Consider the following 17,867-nt stretch of genomic DNA (forward strand, 5'->3'; position numbering starts at 1 on the left):
ATATATATATATATATACAAATACATATACATATATATATATATATATATATATATATATACATATATATATATATATATATATATATATATATATATATATATATATATATATATATATATATATATATATATATATATATACATATATATATATATATATATACATATATATGTATATATATATATATACATATATATATATATATACATATATATATATACCGTAATTTCTGGACTATAGAGCGCACCTGATTATAAGCCTCATCCAGTACATTTTTAAAGGAAAAACCATTTTGTACATACATATATATACATATGTATATGTACATTTTACTCTTCTGTGTTGTTGCAAGACACTCCTGGAAAAGAGACTGTGGCCTCACTTGGTCCTCCCCGCTAATATAAAGCATAAATAAATAAAAATGCCATATAGTGTGGAGTTTTGTTTGTTTACTTTGAAGCAATATAGCACTTTAAGCCAAACATCAGATATGGAGGCCTGATGTTAAAAAAAGAAAGTTAGGAGGATGAAAACTGGAATGCAGAACAAGTAAATATACAATTTTATGAGCACAATGACCTAAACAGAGAGGCCCTGACATTATTTAGATTACAACAAAACCATAGCTGAAATGAGTCACTTAAGTTAATGGACATATCCAAAAAGTGATTAAACCAAAGTTAAATCAATTTTTATGTCATGTTTCAGGTTTACCTATAACTGGTCATTGCAGATTCTCAGCCTACCAGAATCCAGAGTTAAAGTACATTAATTTACTAGCCAAACATAGATGATAACACATACAGAAGTAGAATTATAACCATCCATCCATCCATCCATCCATCCATCCATCCATCCATCCATCCATCCATCCATCCATGTATCCAATATCCAGCTGTTATCTAGGTCAATGTGGCAACAGGAAGCTGGGGAGCACAGAGAGTCAACACAGGACACTTGACCCCAAAAGGCTGTAACTGTGCTTCAAAGGCTGAACTCTGCTTTGCAAATTAAAAACAGGCTTAGATGTTGCAGTCATCTCTATAACAGCATGTGTAGACCTGTGTGGTGAATTAAATCCAGCATCAGAAAGATTTTCAAATGGAGATCAATAGTTATTCTATTCAATATAGTTAAACCATTTCAGTAAAAGTATTTTTTCCTGTTGTGTTCTCATTGTGCTGTATTTCACAACATATTTATCCAAACTTATTTTACTGCATCTTATGTAAGCATATTTTAGTGTAGTTAGTCCCAGTGGATCTCAGCTAAAAAACAGATTAATGTGAGCTGTATTGTTGTGCTTTTAGGTGGCAAAGTGCTCATCAGGCACAGTACTGTGAATTATTCCAGGGTGAACCGTCTGCTGAGTAAGAGAAGCTTTTGGATCAGAGAGAAGTATGCGTGAGCACTTCACAGTGACTTCGTCCTGCCTGGCACACATCAATCACTTTACTGGTTCCACGAAACTGGGCCTTTATTTCCTGACCTCATCCTACACAATTAAGTGTAAACAAAACCCCTCCCAACAAGGCCACGGTGTTTTTTTTCAGAAATCCCAAGCCTCCTTCTGTTTCTGCTTATCTAATGCCATTGGTTCACAGTTTAAAACGATCCCTCACTGTGTTATATCCCACCGTGACATCTGGTTTAAGAGGAATTAAGGAAGTAAAGATACTATTTCATGGGGCTTTGAAGTAGCTATTTAGTGTATCACCTGTTCTCACCTTACTCTCACACACTTGAATGCATCTACATAGGCATCTATATGCAAATACACACACACATGCATTCACACCAGGACAGGGCAGGCGCTAGAGTCAGTTCATGGTGACACACTTTCACCGCAGACAGGAAAGAGATGGAAAAGGGAGGAGGGGAAATCAAGCACAGGAAGTGTGCAAGCATTAGCACCCCACTTTCAAAAAAACGTATTACTTAAGTATCACAGAATGTCACAGAATTACAGCTTATTAAATGTAGGTGGTAATCAATTATGGTGATTCATGATTATTAAATTTAATTAACTGCAGAAAAACTCAAAACAGGAAGGGGGTGGTAAAGAGGACACATTAACACAAAATATGACCTCATCAATTACACAATCTTTACTATTTTTCTGAAGCTGCAATATGTAACTTTTCCACATGAAAGTTTCCAAAAATGCACAGCATATAGACTTTACATTGTGATGACATCACACAGATTTTTAATTCACTTTTCTCCTCTCTAGGAAAGTTTAACAAATATAAAAACTCTATGGATCTAATAGAAAGATTCAGAAGTGAGGTTGTTTGCCATTTGCGGTAACCTGTCAACATCTCTTTTTTAATGGTGGTTTGTGGGGAATATGCTTTTTGTCCTGCAGGGGATTTTTTTTCTGTAATAACACAAGAGGCCACTAGCAAAAACTGGAAGCAAGGCTGAGCAGCAATGCCTTGGGTTCACATATTAAATCTAAGGTCTTCTGTTATTGTTTTAATGTAAGAGAGACCCCTAGAGACAGAACTTACACATTGTATGTTTAATTAACTTCAGAAAGTAACAAGTATAGGACTACTATCAATACACCCCTAATGAAAAGCTATCAGTGGAAAAGGAAGGATAAATTAAGACAAAGCAAGCTATTTAGCAGTCTGAGTAGACTCGGAGGGCATCAGGCAAATTTTGATTTCTGCTGAATTCTTCATTCCATTATTTTTTTACTCTCTCTGAGACCAACACTCAAGCCTTTAGTCCCTAGTGGACCTAGCAGGAAGACTTAACAGTCTAATCTCTCAAGTGTAGAGGGTCCCTCCAGTCCACGATGCCAAGGCATCTGTGGTAGGGCAGTCTTTGCCTGACCCTTGGAACCGTGCCTGGGTGGGAACGACAGGCTTCCATCAGGAATGAGATATGCCGAGCAACAGGCTGCCAACTCCTCGTCAGTGTGAGCACTTTGTTTTTTTTCACTGTAGGAAAGCAGCTTTGATGCAGAAATATTTTTGTCATTTCAATTAAATTATATTCAGAGTAACACAAACACTTAAATCTATCTGTACTCTGAAAAAAATCAAGGTGCTTTTATTGTAAAAAGTCAGTACAAATCATTTCTGATATACTATTCAGACAAAGATTTACCTGCAATAATATGAATGATTAGAAAATGTGCTTGAGTTTGTTTGTTCCCAATTATTAATGGGCCCACATGAAGACAAATTTGCATTCAGTTCCTTGTTTTCAGGTCAAATACATGGAACTGCATCAAAAACAGGTGGAATAAAGAGACAACTCAATTCATATTGGACAGCGTGGTGGCTCACTGATTAGAGGTAAGCCTTTCAGTGTGAGGTCTACATGTCCTGTGCTTGTGTGGGGAAAATAGACGGATGAACTCAGTTACTGGTTTGCTTTATGCTGTCTGACTGGCTGTAAACCCAGACAAATTTTCTAGCGTTGTTGCTGGATGGGGTCTTTGCATTTAACTACTTTATTGTCCATAATACAAATAACTCCTCCAAACAGGACCGCAGGAGACCACAGCATGACCACTGCCATTCTGACACCCGTAGGAGCATTTAATAACCATGTGTTTGGTGCTATGTACAGCCCTTTCATTTGATCTTACTTGCTTCACTCTGGGACGAACACTGAGGATACACAGGCCCTTTGAAGTGCACATCCACAATTCGAACTATTCCCCATACAGCTCCATGCTCCTTCTGAGCCTATAATGACCTACTGGAAAATGTAAGACTATATATTTCTGGTGGGGTAGACTCTTGGTACCTGATGGTGATTTCCTTCACGTTTAAAAGGATAAAATGCCCCTGAGAGCAAAATTACAGTTTGCTATGTCGGTGAGTTCTGATACTTGATTTTTGTTAAGTCAGGATCCACAAATACAGAATCAGGTGACACTTTTGCACCATTTTGTTTCATATATTAGTGTTAGATGAGATTTTAATTGATTCTAAGTCTTATATATCCAAGTGAAATCACCGTGGGAACTATCAGATGCTGTGGTTCAAATTTCAAAAACACTAATGTCAGCCTTGTGGTGGAGCACCAACAAATTCCAATACCATTTTTCCTTCCCAATACAAATTCTGATACCTGAAGTTTGTGTGCTCCTTTTGACACAATAAGGGAGTGGTTTTACTCAGAGCTCCCTATGTATGTTCGAGGCCCCTCACTGATAGTTCTCCAACTTAAAAAAATCTAAACACTACCACACAGGCAAGCTGACCTGTCCTGTTCTTCCTCGTTCATTTTGCACACTGCTGTCTCATGTGTCATTCACGTTATCTCACCAGTAACTCCATGCTGTTTTCTCAAGTGCCAAGAGGGCAACTGAAAAACATGCCTGGTAATGATTGGTTGTGTGTCACTTTTAGCACATAGGGTGTTGTTTATGAGCCAGTAAAGGAGCATTTTTCAAATGTGTCTGTAAAATGATTGGTTGTTTGCATGTCACTCGCAGCATGCTCTGTTATCAGGGGATATGACAGGCTGATACTGAGTTGGGGCACAGTTATCACGTACTTTCATGATGGGTTGCATTTAATTAAGTGAAGCTATCAAACATTTTATCAAACTACTTTCTTATCGCTATTGATGACTTGTCTATCACCGGTAAAAATTGCTATTGTTTTATCACCCAGGCCTATTGTAGTGTCAGGCTTAGTACAGTTAAAACACAATAGAAAGTCTGACTGGGAAATACAAAATCAACCAGATCATTCCTCCTCCTGATACTGACCTCTGCTTGCCACAAGCTGACTACAATAACACAGAGTTTGCAGCAGGATCTGATGCAGAGGTGAGGCTGACGTTTCTCTTCTCCACTGACCAAAACAATTTGGAACACTGCTGGGAAGAAGCAGGGTCCTGTTTCAGGGGTAATAAATTATGCTGCACCAAATCAGTGCATAGACTTTTGTGCTCGCCAGTACCCAATGCTGCATTTTAGGCAGTAATTTCTGATACTGGTGTTGGTATTGGAGCAGTCCTACCAAAATCAATCGGGTCAGTCTGGGAAGGATGAACATCTGAAATTTGTGTCAACTGGTGCAGGGATATTTCACAAACCAAGTGAAATGGCTTGGGCGGTATTAAGGTATTACGATATACCAGGGTATTAAGAAATCCCAACGGTGTGATTTTCTATACCATCATAAATACAGATGCTCCTCTTACTATTAAACTGATGGGGAGTTGCTGTGTTGTAGTGTGCAGCTTCACCACCAGGGGTCAGTCTCTGCACGGCAACACAGCTGAGCAGAAAAACATAGCTTTAATGTGAAGAAGAAAATTAAAAAGAAGAAAAATGTCACTGCCCCTCTTTTGGATTATGTTGGATTCAGTTCAGATGATAAAAGTAAGCAAACACACACTGCAGACTACTGACTGGACTGAGTAGCGTTCTGTTCTGAGTGTGTAACTTTACAGAGGGAGAGCGGCAGACTAATTACTGGCTACAGTGACAGAGTGATGGTGAATGCGTGCTGAGTGGAAGGAAGGTGAGCAGTGAAGTTGTCATTTTGGCAGAATATGTGCAGTGACCACACTGAAATTTTACAGGTCAGGTTTGAATTTGTCAGTGTATAAAGACTGCATCTTCTCAAGACTGAAGTGGAGCTCCTGCGTGTGTGTGCGTTGTTTCCCAGCTCTGTGAAGAGCGCCACTATGACAATCAGCTTCACCAAGATTGTGGGAGTATTAAGTACAGTGGAATACAGTGTAGTTGAGCCATTTTACATGTTTTACACAAATACTGTCATAATACTGTATACCTCAGTAAAAAGTCAGGAGGGTATGAAGACATGAAAAACCGCCCAAGCCTAATTGAAGTACAGGAAACAGGAAAGAAAGAAGTTGACTGAGGTTCCATTGGGTATCATGCTTGCCCAACTGCTACTGAAGCACAGAGCAAAAAAGGGGTGGGACTTAGGAAGGGTCAACTGTCGAAGAAATATTTCAGTCTTAATTAAAGTGGTGGATCAACCAATCAACCGACAGCTTGACGTTTCTTCCCTTGAGCCTCGCAACTATTGAAGCTAAAAACTGCACTGCATGAAAATAATATCAGAAGTACTTTGATGATAATAAGGCTCCAGTAATGTATACAGAACTTCTCTGTAATTATTTCTATATGACAGCCCTGTTGTAAAAATCAAATGCGTGCATAAAAAAAAGCCATCAGTATACAGGGATGAAAGTGACAGGTATTCACATGGATGAATGTGCATGAAGGTGAAGGTAGCCTCAAGCAGTAAGCAAGCTACTCAGTTTGGTGACTCCAGTCAAATGCTTGAAGGTCGCTGTGTGATGAATGACAGAATCACACAATTATCAAGAAATGGTTTTAAAATAGAAGTGTAGTGTGGTAAAACCCCATTAGTGTGTGCCATGGATACTGCCTCATCAATCATTGCTCTAGGAGGACCTGTGGGGTTGGGTCTGTCCATCATTCCCCTCACTGCGTCCTAACAGATAGGTTAGAAGGAGGGAGAGGAGAGGTTGTGACGTAAAAAGGTGGGTGAAAGAACTGGAGGTTACCTTTGGTGTGAGTAATGGACTGCCACGCTGTAAATGAGGTCACTATCATACACTGTACTTCTGTTCATTATAATGCATGTGTGCATGATTTGTGCACCAGACGTGACTCAAAACCTGAGGCTGTGATGAATGAGACCTTGGCTGACCATGCTGTGTGTCCATGGGGAATAAGCTCCTGTAGTCTAAATCACTTGAGAGTTGCAGCACAAATGGTCATGGATACAACAGCCATCAGTAACCGTATATAAGCCATGCTGCCAAGGGGGGGAATCCCCATCCATCACATAGTGGTTAATAATACACATCTCATCTATTCAAGAGGAAGAAGTTCACCTTACACACACCTCCTTTCTATGCTGTTCAGAGTCCTGGACATCAACTGCTCCCCCTGAAGACAAAAATGGAGTTGCCGAGTCACAGATACCCGTGTCTCACCACACTTCCACTGAACTTTTCCAGACCTTCTTTCCACCAAACTTTCATTTTTCTACCACTCAGGGAGTGTCCTTGAAACTCAAATTGCATTTATTATTTCACCCCAAAATGCCACAAGATTCTGCAAGATCAACGAAACACCACGATGCCTCTGGGAATGTGTCGCTTCTGTTCCAAAGCAAAAAGAGGCATGGAGGGCATCACGCCGACATTTAGAGACACACAGTACCCCAGAATTGGAATGAAAGCCGACTCATTCTGACTGTACAGGACACAAGTGCTACAACCCTGTTTCTTCACAAAGGAAAACTAAGCTGGACAGACACGGCATATTGTCCATTTAGGAAGGTAGGATGGGATTGGAAATAAAAGCAACAGTCCTGAAAACGAAAACAACCACAAAAACATGCAAAAAAACAAAAAGAGGCACAAAACAACCATAGTAAGACATAAACGGACTACAAAGAGACACTAAGTGGCCTCAAAGAGATGAAATTTGTCCAAGAAGCCACAATGAGATGCAAAACAACCTAAAAGAGATGCAAAATAACCACAAAGAGATTAAGACTGACCACAAACCGACTACAAAGAGATGCAAAAGGACGAAAAAAGAGACATAAAGCAACTACAATGAGACACTAAACAACCCCATGGAGGCATAAAATGACTTCAAAAGGAGCAAATTGACCACACAGACACCAAGCAACCATAAAGAGATGGAAGCTGACCACAAAACAAACACAAAGAGACAAAACAACAACAAAGAATGACAACAAAGAGACTCAAAGTGACCACATACTGACTACACAGACATGGAATACTATTACAAAGAGACACAAAAAGTGCTAAATGTGTGACTCTTTCAGTTTGGGTGTCCATAGGAATGGTAGGGAGCCTTTCACATGTCTGTGCCCAACAGGGACCCACTGTCTCATAGCCTCTTCATGATCAATAAGATTCATTAAAACCTGTGTTTGCAGAGAGGACTTATGACGCATAATATTCAACCATTTATTAATGTTGACAGTAGACTATTTCTGTAAAGCTATAGAGCACTTTACTATGTATTATGTATTTTACTGAAAATAAATCATGCACAATGCTTAACAGTCCAGGGAAATCACAAATTACCACAAAAACCCAAACCTAAGTGATTCTTTCCACATAGAGGACACTAGATCGCAAGCTTTTAGTCACGCTATAAACTCACAAATCCAGTCAAATCCAGCCAATCCAGCTGACGACTCCCTTGTGTCACCATCCGCTGAGAGTGAGATTTCACTGTAACCTTGCCTGGGAGGGGGAATAAAAAATAAACAAGGAATCTGAGCCAGAGTGACCTCTGATCCGATTAGTATCTCCCAATCCTGTTAAGCAGCCTCCCTGATGTATGTTCATGCTCCATTCAGCTACTCCATTCTACTCTAATTTCCTCACCTCCCATCAGCTATGGAAAATACTCGATTACAGGTCAGCATTTGTACTCATGCATGCTGAAAAGAACCAACAAACAAAAACGCAGAGCTGCACAAACTTGCACACACACTCCAGTCTGATTATGCAGTGCTATTGTAGCTACTTTCTCTCCTCTTATTGGTTTTCTTACTGTGCATCACACTTCATCTTCCTGTTCTATCTTGAGTCTAATTACTAATGACCCCCAGAAACACTGTGGCCTTGGATTTAAGAGGCAGAGAGGAGGACTGGGAGATTGAATTTAATCCAGCTATGCAGGGAAAAGGTGACCTTTCTGCAAGTTAGTTTCATTTTTGTTACCCAGTGATGCAACTGGATTAGAGAATTATTGCAGGGGATGAAGAAAGTTATCTGTGAAATGTAAGCTAAAACCGCAGCCATCCATGAAGTCATCGCTACATTCATTTATTCATCTATATGCCTTGAAAAAAGCACAGACTAATCAGCTTCCTTGTCCCTGCTGGACATTAAAAAAAGCAAATCAAATCAAGGGAACGGGCCCTACTACACCAACAGAGAGAGATGCACCCTTAGGGGACCCACCATCTGCCACCCTCGCTCTCTTGCACCTGCTTGTAAGGTGTCACTGCTCCTCTAAGCCAACCTTCTGCTTGATGTCATACTAAAAGAGCAGGCGTCATGCTGAGCCAGCCTATGGGCTTGATGTCTTCCTGTGCTTGGCATACGCAACATGTCTGTCTCATCTTTTCATTTAATTAATGATCTTAAGAATATAAATGGTCAAAATCGATTTTATATAAGCACACACATATAGGCACATACAAGCTTTTACTTTCCATGTACGCACACACTCGGAAGCATGTTATCTGCAGATGTCCTGGCACTCAAACATGTTATCTTTAAGACATGCTACTGTCAGGATCTCCATAGTGACGGACAATTTTGATGATGTTGTTGAGCTCCATTAAAGTTGGGCCACTCACAGCAATCACAATACACCATCAGTGGTGCACTCCTGTACCAAACCTATCGAGACTTGGAAAGCCCAGCTGGGACATTCCACCCGCAAAGTATCCGGTACTTAAAGCTTCCTGATAGGTAGGGTGCAAGCAGGAACCTCCAGGGCTGCAAAATGGAGCAAACACAGAAGTGCCAAAAAATGCATTTCATCAAATGGCCACTTGAGGCTGGCTCTAAAAGTGAGTCAATCCCCTCTGACCCGTATACTAAAATGCACAACATTATAGCAGAAATACAGGTTTATAGCCTTGGTCGCTAGAACTAATTTCTCCCTTTATGACAACTGTGCAGGGGATGAATTTTTTATCACAATTCTCTGAATCCATAATTGGATTTGACATTCAATTTCAAGGTCCCATTTCAATTCTTACATTTAAACATTTTTTTAGCCTCGATGTCTATGCCATTGTTAGACTATGAAGTCTAAAAGATCAATAGATCATTGGTTTTATGATCTCACTTTTTTAAAAACATGGTATCAAGTGCCAGTAGGCTACACTGTGTTGTCTTCGAAGTGTTTCTTTTTTTTTTTCCTAGACACATGCCGGATGCCACAAGTAGGCAGAAGTGGAGAGAAGAAAAAAATATACTGAAAAAAATCACTGTTTCTGCCTTGGCTTTCGACTATTGAAACTGAACGCTGATTTAGATATATTTTCTGTTTCATATTGAAATTGTGACACCCCTAGGTCAGACTATAGCATATCTCTCAAGTTCACTTTTTGCTTAGAGATAGTGATCTGGTGGAAAAATTCAATGAGCCTTGGCTGGTCACCAGTCTATCACTGGGCTACAACCAAAGGATCTTCATCCTTTTAGCCCAGACGGAAATCCTGAAGCACTTTTTTAAAGTGTCGACAGCCAAGACATTGAGTGGCAAGTGCATGCAGTCATGTTCACATTTGAGTACTTGTCAATAATCTATGGGTTGAAAAAATGCTGATTAAATTGCATGCAAAGTGGTTTTAGTCTATGCACATTTGCTGTGCCCCTGATTCAGGCAAAAGCTTTATGAGCCTTGCCAGACCACAATGAGTGAAGCAAAATTTGTGTGCTGGCTGTGTGAGGACAACAGCTTGCTCTCAGTGGATGAAAACACTGAATTTTAACAAGATTTATAGCATATAAATGCTGACAGCTTTTAGGGGAGTTGCTGTTCTTATTTGTCTTCTATTTATGTTTAAACACTTCCTTGCCTCATATGTGTGTTAGTTTACTGTATACATCTGACTTAAAGCTAGCCAATCAACCAACCAACAGCTGACTGCTGAAATTATAATTATAGTGAAAGTAATGATCAAAAGCATCTTAATATTGAAACAAAAAAATGTTGTGTCAAATCTAACACTTATTGCAATAAAACAGCACTAAACTGATATGCACAGGGGCTTCTATTATTGGTCTGTGTGTTGAGAGAGATTAATGAGTACTGTATATACTTGCACTTGTGTGAGTTAAAAAGTGTATAAAGTGTGTGCTATGAAAAGGTCAGTTGTGGGAGTATTGAGAGTGTTGTGAATGGCGAGACAAAGAGCAAAGAGGAGCAAGACAAACAGGTGAAGATACAAGACAAGAACTTCCGAAAAGGTCAGCCGCTGAATTTCTGAAAATACAGAGAAGTGAAGACAGGCCTGTAATTGGCTGAAACTGTCTATCATGGTGTATGAAACCATGGTGAACATACAAAGAGTGGGTGTTTTGCCTAGCATCAAGTTAAAAGGTAAGCCCTGCTAAAACTGACATTAATTCTAATACCAACTGTACAGACTTAACTACAGAAATTGCACAACTACTGAAAGTTCTCCTTAAACTGTGTGCGAAATTATGTGTGAAATAAAGCAAAAGCTCTGCAGTGAAATGGCTGATGGAAAGTGGAACTGGTCCAAACAATTAAACCTGCACACAGATGAATACATATTTGTTATAACCTTGCTTAGAGAAACTAGTAAAGAACCACCACAGATGCCTTATGATGGGACTTACCACTTGGGTTCGTACACGGTGGTAGGGCTGAATGATGGGTAAACCCAGGGGTGTCACCCACTCCACAGTGTAGCCAGACTTGGAGATGAGCCTGGCGCTCTCTGTCAGCCAATCCTGCAACACAAGGATGCCAGCAGAGGTAAAGGGAGGGCACAATCTGGACTGAGGAGCATACTCAGAAAATATTCAAAGCCCTTCACCAATCTAGAATGTGAGCACCTGCTTATTTGTTGTGTTTGTAAGGGTGTGTATGTGGACAAGGAAGCAATCAAGTTCAAATCAGCGAGTTTGGGCAGTTCGGTGGTTTTAAGTGAGGGGTCAGCAATCTTTACTGCCAAAAGAACCATTTTTCACCTATATGTATATTTCTCATTTGAGACATTTTTTGGATTTGCCAGCTATAGCTAACCAGGGTAGACTCAAATCTAGCTACCAGCTAGAGATGTAGGCTATGAAGGACATACGATGTAGATGAAATAATACACTTTTTTTTAGTCTGTGTATAGGCTGTACCTTTTTAAAGTTGGAGAACATAAAATCACTTTAAACCTACAACAATTATAAATTAAAATGCTAAAGAAAATTATTATTAATTTCCATAGAGGCTTTAATAATATCAAGACCCTATGGTGCATTTGGAGCAGCAAACAGAAAATAGGAACTTTCTCCCCACATCATCAAAAGATGATCTATGCATTCAGGTCTGCTTTCTATTTCCTGGAGGGGCAAACAATTGTTGCAAACTTGCTGAGGAGCAGGTGAGGAGTTGTTGCTTACTCTAAAAATTGCATGTGCAACAGTGATGTTTGCATAACTGTCTGGCACAGTTTATCTCCAAGAATAGAAGCCCGGTTTATGTCCCACAAGTGTCTCGTCGCACATGCAGGCACACAGAGAGCTGTAGCAAAGATAAATATGTCCTAGCAACTCGACATAGACAAAGTCTGGCCCAAAGCTCCTCCATTCATCACCTCCCTGCTTATATTCTCAGGTACAATGGAATGAAGATAGCATGAAAGGAAAGGAAAGGGAGTGAGAGATTACCTAGCGAGATAGTTGGTAGAAGTGACTGATCAATCAATAGATTGATAAGAAACAGAGGAGAGGGAGAGTGAAGAGTGGACAGTTTGAAGAGAATGAAAGGCAGTGGTGACAGAATAAACGTGAATTGTACAGAGAACGTAGGAGAGGTCAGGGATGACAGCACCGGGGATTGATCAGCTACCTCTCTCTCAGTCATACTTCAACTGACTGCTGCAAAATGCAAGAGGATGTGACCTATTTAATAGCAGCAGGTGCGCACACACACAAGGTCCCAAGGTATGATGGGAAGGGGATTTTTCATCTCAGACTGGGCTGTCCCCACACATTCCCCAAAAGACACACAGAGCAGCAGTGGGTGGTGTTTCTATTTCCTTGCCAGACTCCTCTCTGCCTGTGGAGATAATGCACAATCCCCTACCAGGTGCACGTCCTAAATCTATAAATGGAGTCTGTGTGATGAATGGGTGCCGTTGCTGGGGTAATAGTGAAGTAAACTAGTCATTAATAAAAATAACATCCTATATGTAGTAGTCGGTCAGAAGTCAGTAAAATTGGAGCAAGTTTTTTTTATGGGTCTTTCCTAGGAAGTTTGCTGATATGAATAATGTAACTGTGTATTAATCACAGTTAAAATGGAGATCAAGTTTAGTCATTTAAAGGACCAGTGTGTAAGGTTTATGAGGATCTATTGGCAGAGATGAATATAATATACATACGTTTTTTATTAGTCTAGAATCACATGAAAATAAGTGGCGTGAGAAATAGATCCCACTGACATGTGCCAGATACAAATGTGATATGAGGTCCTAAAATGGCCAAATCTCTAATAATGAATAGTCAAAACTGTTTCATAGAGAGAACACCAGCACATAGATGTCTATGACCTAATAGCTGGCAAACACTTCTGCGATTGATCACCCTTTCTGAACTGCCATGAATGAATGGAATGAATGGTAGACTAATTACCATTGTTGGCAGGGTCCAAAACTTTAAGTTTTATGGGACACCATGCATGCCAGATACAGACTGACACCATAGTGTATACCATAGCAGCCACAATAAAAAGAAAAACAATGCAAACATGAATAAATGGCATTGAGTGAATCAAGTTACAGTCTAATATAAGAAATGCACTTTGTTATCATTACCAATAAACAGAGAACTAACCCCTTTCAGAATAAAGACGCAATAGTGGTTTAACAGCAAGAAAAATGATACTGACTGTCTTAGTCAGATTATAATTACAACAGCCTCATGTCAATGCTTACTCTTGGTGGGAACAGTTGGGTTTCTAAAGAGTATGGCCTAGTTGAAAAATGCCCTAAGATAACTTTATGATTTGGTGCTATACAAATAAAACAGAGTTGAATATTTCCAAGTGTACATGATCGCCTTGTGGGCCACATGGTAACTTTCAGCTGGGCCACATTTTGCCCAGGTCTGCCTTAGTATGAGCCACATATATCTATCCGAGGGCACGGATTATTCTTTTGCATTTTGCAGCCACCATAGGTTCTCCTACATGCTTGGAAGAGGAATTTGAGACAAGGTGTCTGTAATCTGCAAGCTCAATGCTAGATGCCACAAAATCCTACATACTGGTCCTTTAAGCTATTTTAGTAAACATTTATTTTAGTCATGCTGGGTTTATACACAGCAGTTGATTTCAATTTCTTTGGAAAAGAACATTTGCGTAAATCCACCTCAATGTTCTTTCATTGACAGGAGCTTCATTCTTCATATATGTTGTGCTGTGTGTTTGTCTGTAGACAAATTGCATAAGTTTGCATGTTTAGCTGAGCTTCTAATTGGCCTTAATTACATGTATGTGTCTTAAATGATCATTGTTTCCTCAATTATTAGCACCAACTTGAAAAGTTTATTTCAAGAAACCTCCTAAAAATTATTAGGAAATTAATATGAAATGAAGGATCCCAAATATGAAGGGTTGCCAAAATGGGTGTTACTCAATACCAGGGATTGTCGAAGTCTTGACACTGCCCCTTTAGTGAAAATAAGAGAAGCAGCTGTATTTTTATACAATTCTTTTACTGAATGTTTGCCCTGTTATGCAATTAGTAACACACGTGTGAGATTATATTTGTGGCAATTAGGTAATTAAATTGTAGGCATTTAACTTTATGTAGGTGTAATGAACCCACCTGGATCTCTCTGGTCCCGGTAAACATCTCCTTTAAGCCACTGAAGACCAGACGCACCAAGTAATGAGATGCATCCCATACATGCTCCTGGAAATACAACACACGATTATGGCTGTGTATTTTTTTTCACACAGTCACACACACTTTATGCTCTTCTGCATTTCTCAATTAAAACAAACTACAGATAGACGATAAAAGCCGCAGCGCTGAATGAGAGGGGTATATTTGTCATATCATTACAGTGATAGCATCTCCTCCTCGGTCAGAGCTGCCTCATCCCCCATCCATTCCCCTGTAATCACTCATAATTACACTTCCCCTCAACTCCCTGTTTAAACAATTAGGGACATTATACAGAAGTCATTTAGCACAATCCTCTGGCTGTGAGATGGTAGATACACTGACAGCGGGATCATGCTGATCCCATCTATACACACAATGAGATTAACTGTAACTACTGTAAGGAACTATTTGACAGATAATAAGCACTACAGAGCTGTAAGAAGATTAAACGTTTCCATTCGGCTGCCATGGTATCATTTGACAGAATGGGTGTGCCCGTCACACAACCATTTATGTCCAACTAAAATCGAAGTACAATGGTTTTGAACTAAAAATAGATTCATAATGACTGTGCACAGGATATCAAATACATCTACTGTTGTGTTACACTCCTGGCCTGATACAACCATGCTGTATCTTATTTCACTATGATAAGGTAATATAAAAATACACTTGACTAAAATAAACTTTAAAAGCTTCTGTTCTTGCTGCAAGAAGTTCACTTGGTGTTCTCTTAAAGGGGCAGTGTGTAAAACATGGCAACCTGTCGGGGGGAACTACAAACAAACAGGGGCAGCATATCACCAGGGTACCTGCTACCTGCTGCGTACTATACTGCTGGCTGCAGCTTTGGCTGTAGCAAGCCTACTAGCTGCTGTTAGCCCTGTCGCTGGTGGCCATTAGCTGTCTCAAGTTTAGCTGGACCTACAGCTCAGAACACCGGAAGGGTGATTGTGGTTACACCACGAGCAACAGAACCTGGCTCAGCAGCCTCTCAGTGAACACACCTGGACTGGAACTGAACACAGACTCAGAGACAATGGAGGCCAGCTAGAGGACAGGGAATACTGTACCTAGGCGATTTACAGCAGCTCCAACCAGGACTCTAACTCTGTGGAGGATGATAATAATAGGCAGGGACAGGAGAGGTGTGACATGGAAAATGAGGGGGAGGTTGGCCATCAGAGAGGCAGCGGGAAGCAGAATATTTTCATGCATTTAGGATTTATTTTCAATGACATCACAGTTGGTGATTGTTGAACAGTGGAAAAACAAACCAGGATGTTTTTGATGAGTTTTAGAATAGTGTAAAATATTTATTTTTTGGACATTTTGAGAGTTTATTTAGTTTATTTTTTAGTCTATAAAAGCTAAGAGAGCCTGTGAAAGTAGCAAACTTGCCACTCACATTCATTTCCCAGCTGAAACTACAGGGAATCAGACTATCGCCCCTTGAACAAAGTGGTATAACTAGACAGGATGGCCTGGGGCTAGCTGGTTAGCATGCTAACATCAGCAGATATCTCTACAACACAATACATGGAAATCTTTGACATAACATCATAACTGTTACGTCCTCACATTCTGTTGATAATGTTAACATTTTAAATTCAAATTCTTAGGCATCTTTAATGTCAAGGTCAAAACTGCTGAAATCCCATTGGGTGTACAATCAATTTGCTCAAATTGTATGCAGTCATTGTCAACTGTGTGATAAATGCCCTCATGTGCATGCAGGAGACAATGGAGCAATAATATGCAGGGAAGACAGATCTCGGTAGAGAAGACCTTGTACTTCATTATGGGTCCGCCTGGGCTCAGTGTGTGTGTGCGAGGCTGTATAGCCTGAGGTAAAAGGAGAGCCACAAATAGAGGAGATGTTGTGTGCTCTAAGGCCACATGGATGCAACACTAAAAATAAAACAGTATCCAGTGGGAGGGAAGCCCCCATCCTCTACCACCACCACCTTCTCCCACTACTGTACCTTGGGGAACTCATCAATCTCCTTCAGTCTTTTCTCTATCTGGAGTCGTCCCCCGTAGCGTGTGACCCCGTACACCACTGTCATCACTGTCTGTTTGACCACCTTCCTGCTGATGAAGCCCTCCAGGACCTGGGCAATCTTCAGACCACTTTGTGCATCCCGCACTCGGAACTCCTCCACCTAAAACACATGGAAATGCTGCAGTTCTAAAAATGTGAAATTTACATGACATGAATGCAAATGTCAGACAGCTTCTGTTTAAAACATGCCTTTTGGAGGATATTCTAATGCTTATGCACAAAACCACACATTAATAATGAGGGCTGGAGTGTGGAAAAGTACATCCAATAAAACTCAAGGTGACGTCATCAAATATTCATAACATTAAAATATTAAAATGATTTCTATACCTTTTCCAAAGTCAAATTCAAGCACTTCTCAAGCATTTTCAAGCTTTTCCAGCACCTTACATATGTGGTAAATGACGTGCACATGTATTTGCTCAAAATGCTTAGGCCTGTTTTCATTTCTTCATCACATTTCTTCATCTGTCCAGCTCTACTAGTATTCAGTCTCCAATTATATATGACTACTGCTGCCACTGTTGCCTGTTGTACAGTTTATCTTTACAAGTAAACAAGATTTATTCTTCCAAGTAGCTGGACATTTCACAAGCTTGATATCATCTAAAGCATGATCTCACAATAACTGCAATGCCCAGAGGTAAAAAAAAAATACAACAGCAAGAGTCCTGCAGCAGTTCCCCCAGCTCACCTACAAATCCACAATATATTGTGCAGTTACAGTCACTGCCCTTGGAAGGCTTTAGTCTGCAACAGACTTTCCTTCCTCAGCACAGTCTGATTCCTCCTGTACTGAAATGTCTGTACACCATGATTAGCTTGTTTCTGTTTATGGTTTAGATAGATAAGATAAGCAGATTCGCACCAAACTGTGTATTTGATAGCACTGTATGCAAATTTGTCCTTTGCATCTCTGGATAGGAGATGCAGTTTCCTCTCGCTGCACTTTGATGCAAAGCTTGAGAAACTAAGGACTTTTAAATGCAAGACCTAAAGTGAGAAACTTAAAATATATTCTCAATGCCTCATCCGTCACTCACTATGGGATACAGTGAGTCATCTGAATATTAACAGCTGAGCGACTGCAACGTGCCTTGCAACTGAAATCAACC

The 17,867-nt window shown here is 40.0% G+C and overlaps 1 protein-coding gene across 2 annotated transcripts in view; it reads right to left on the bottom strand.

Annotated features, from left to right (window-relative positions):
• polrmt (polymerase (RNA) mitochondrial (DNA directed)) overlaps positions 1–17,867 on the bottom strand; it is a 65,039-nt gene that overhangs the window by 15,888 nt on the left and 31,284 nt on the right. For both annotated transcript variants that reach the window (XM_084722907.1, XM_084722908.1), the window contains exons 13-15: positions 16,673–16,852; positions 14,625–14,711; positions 11,419–11,532 (exon numbers count right to left, since the gene is read on the bottom strand). In XM_084722907.1, the coding sequence (XP_084579033.1) occupies positions 11,419–11,532; positions 14,625–14,711; positions 16,673–16,852 (381 nt within the window). The remainder of the gene's footprint in view (positions 1–11,418; positions 11,533–14,624; positions 14,712–16,672; positions 16,853–17,867) is intronic.

This window comes from Lutjanus erythropterus, chromosome 7, assembly GCF_056507025.1.
Source record: "Lutjanus erythropterus isolate fLutEry1 chromosome 7, fLutEry1.hap2, whole genome shotgun sequence".
Taxonomy (NCBI): domain Eukaryota; kingdom Metazoa; phylum Chordata; class Actinopteri; order Lutjaniformes; family Lutjanidae; genus Lutjanus; species Lutjanus erythropterus.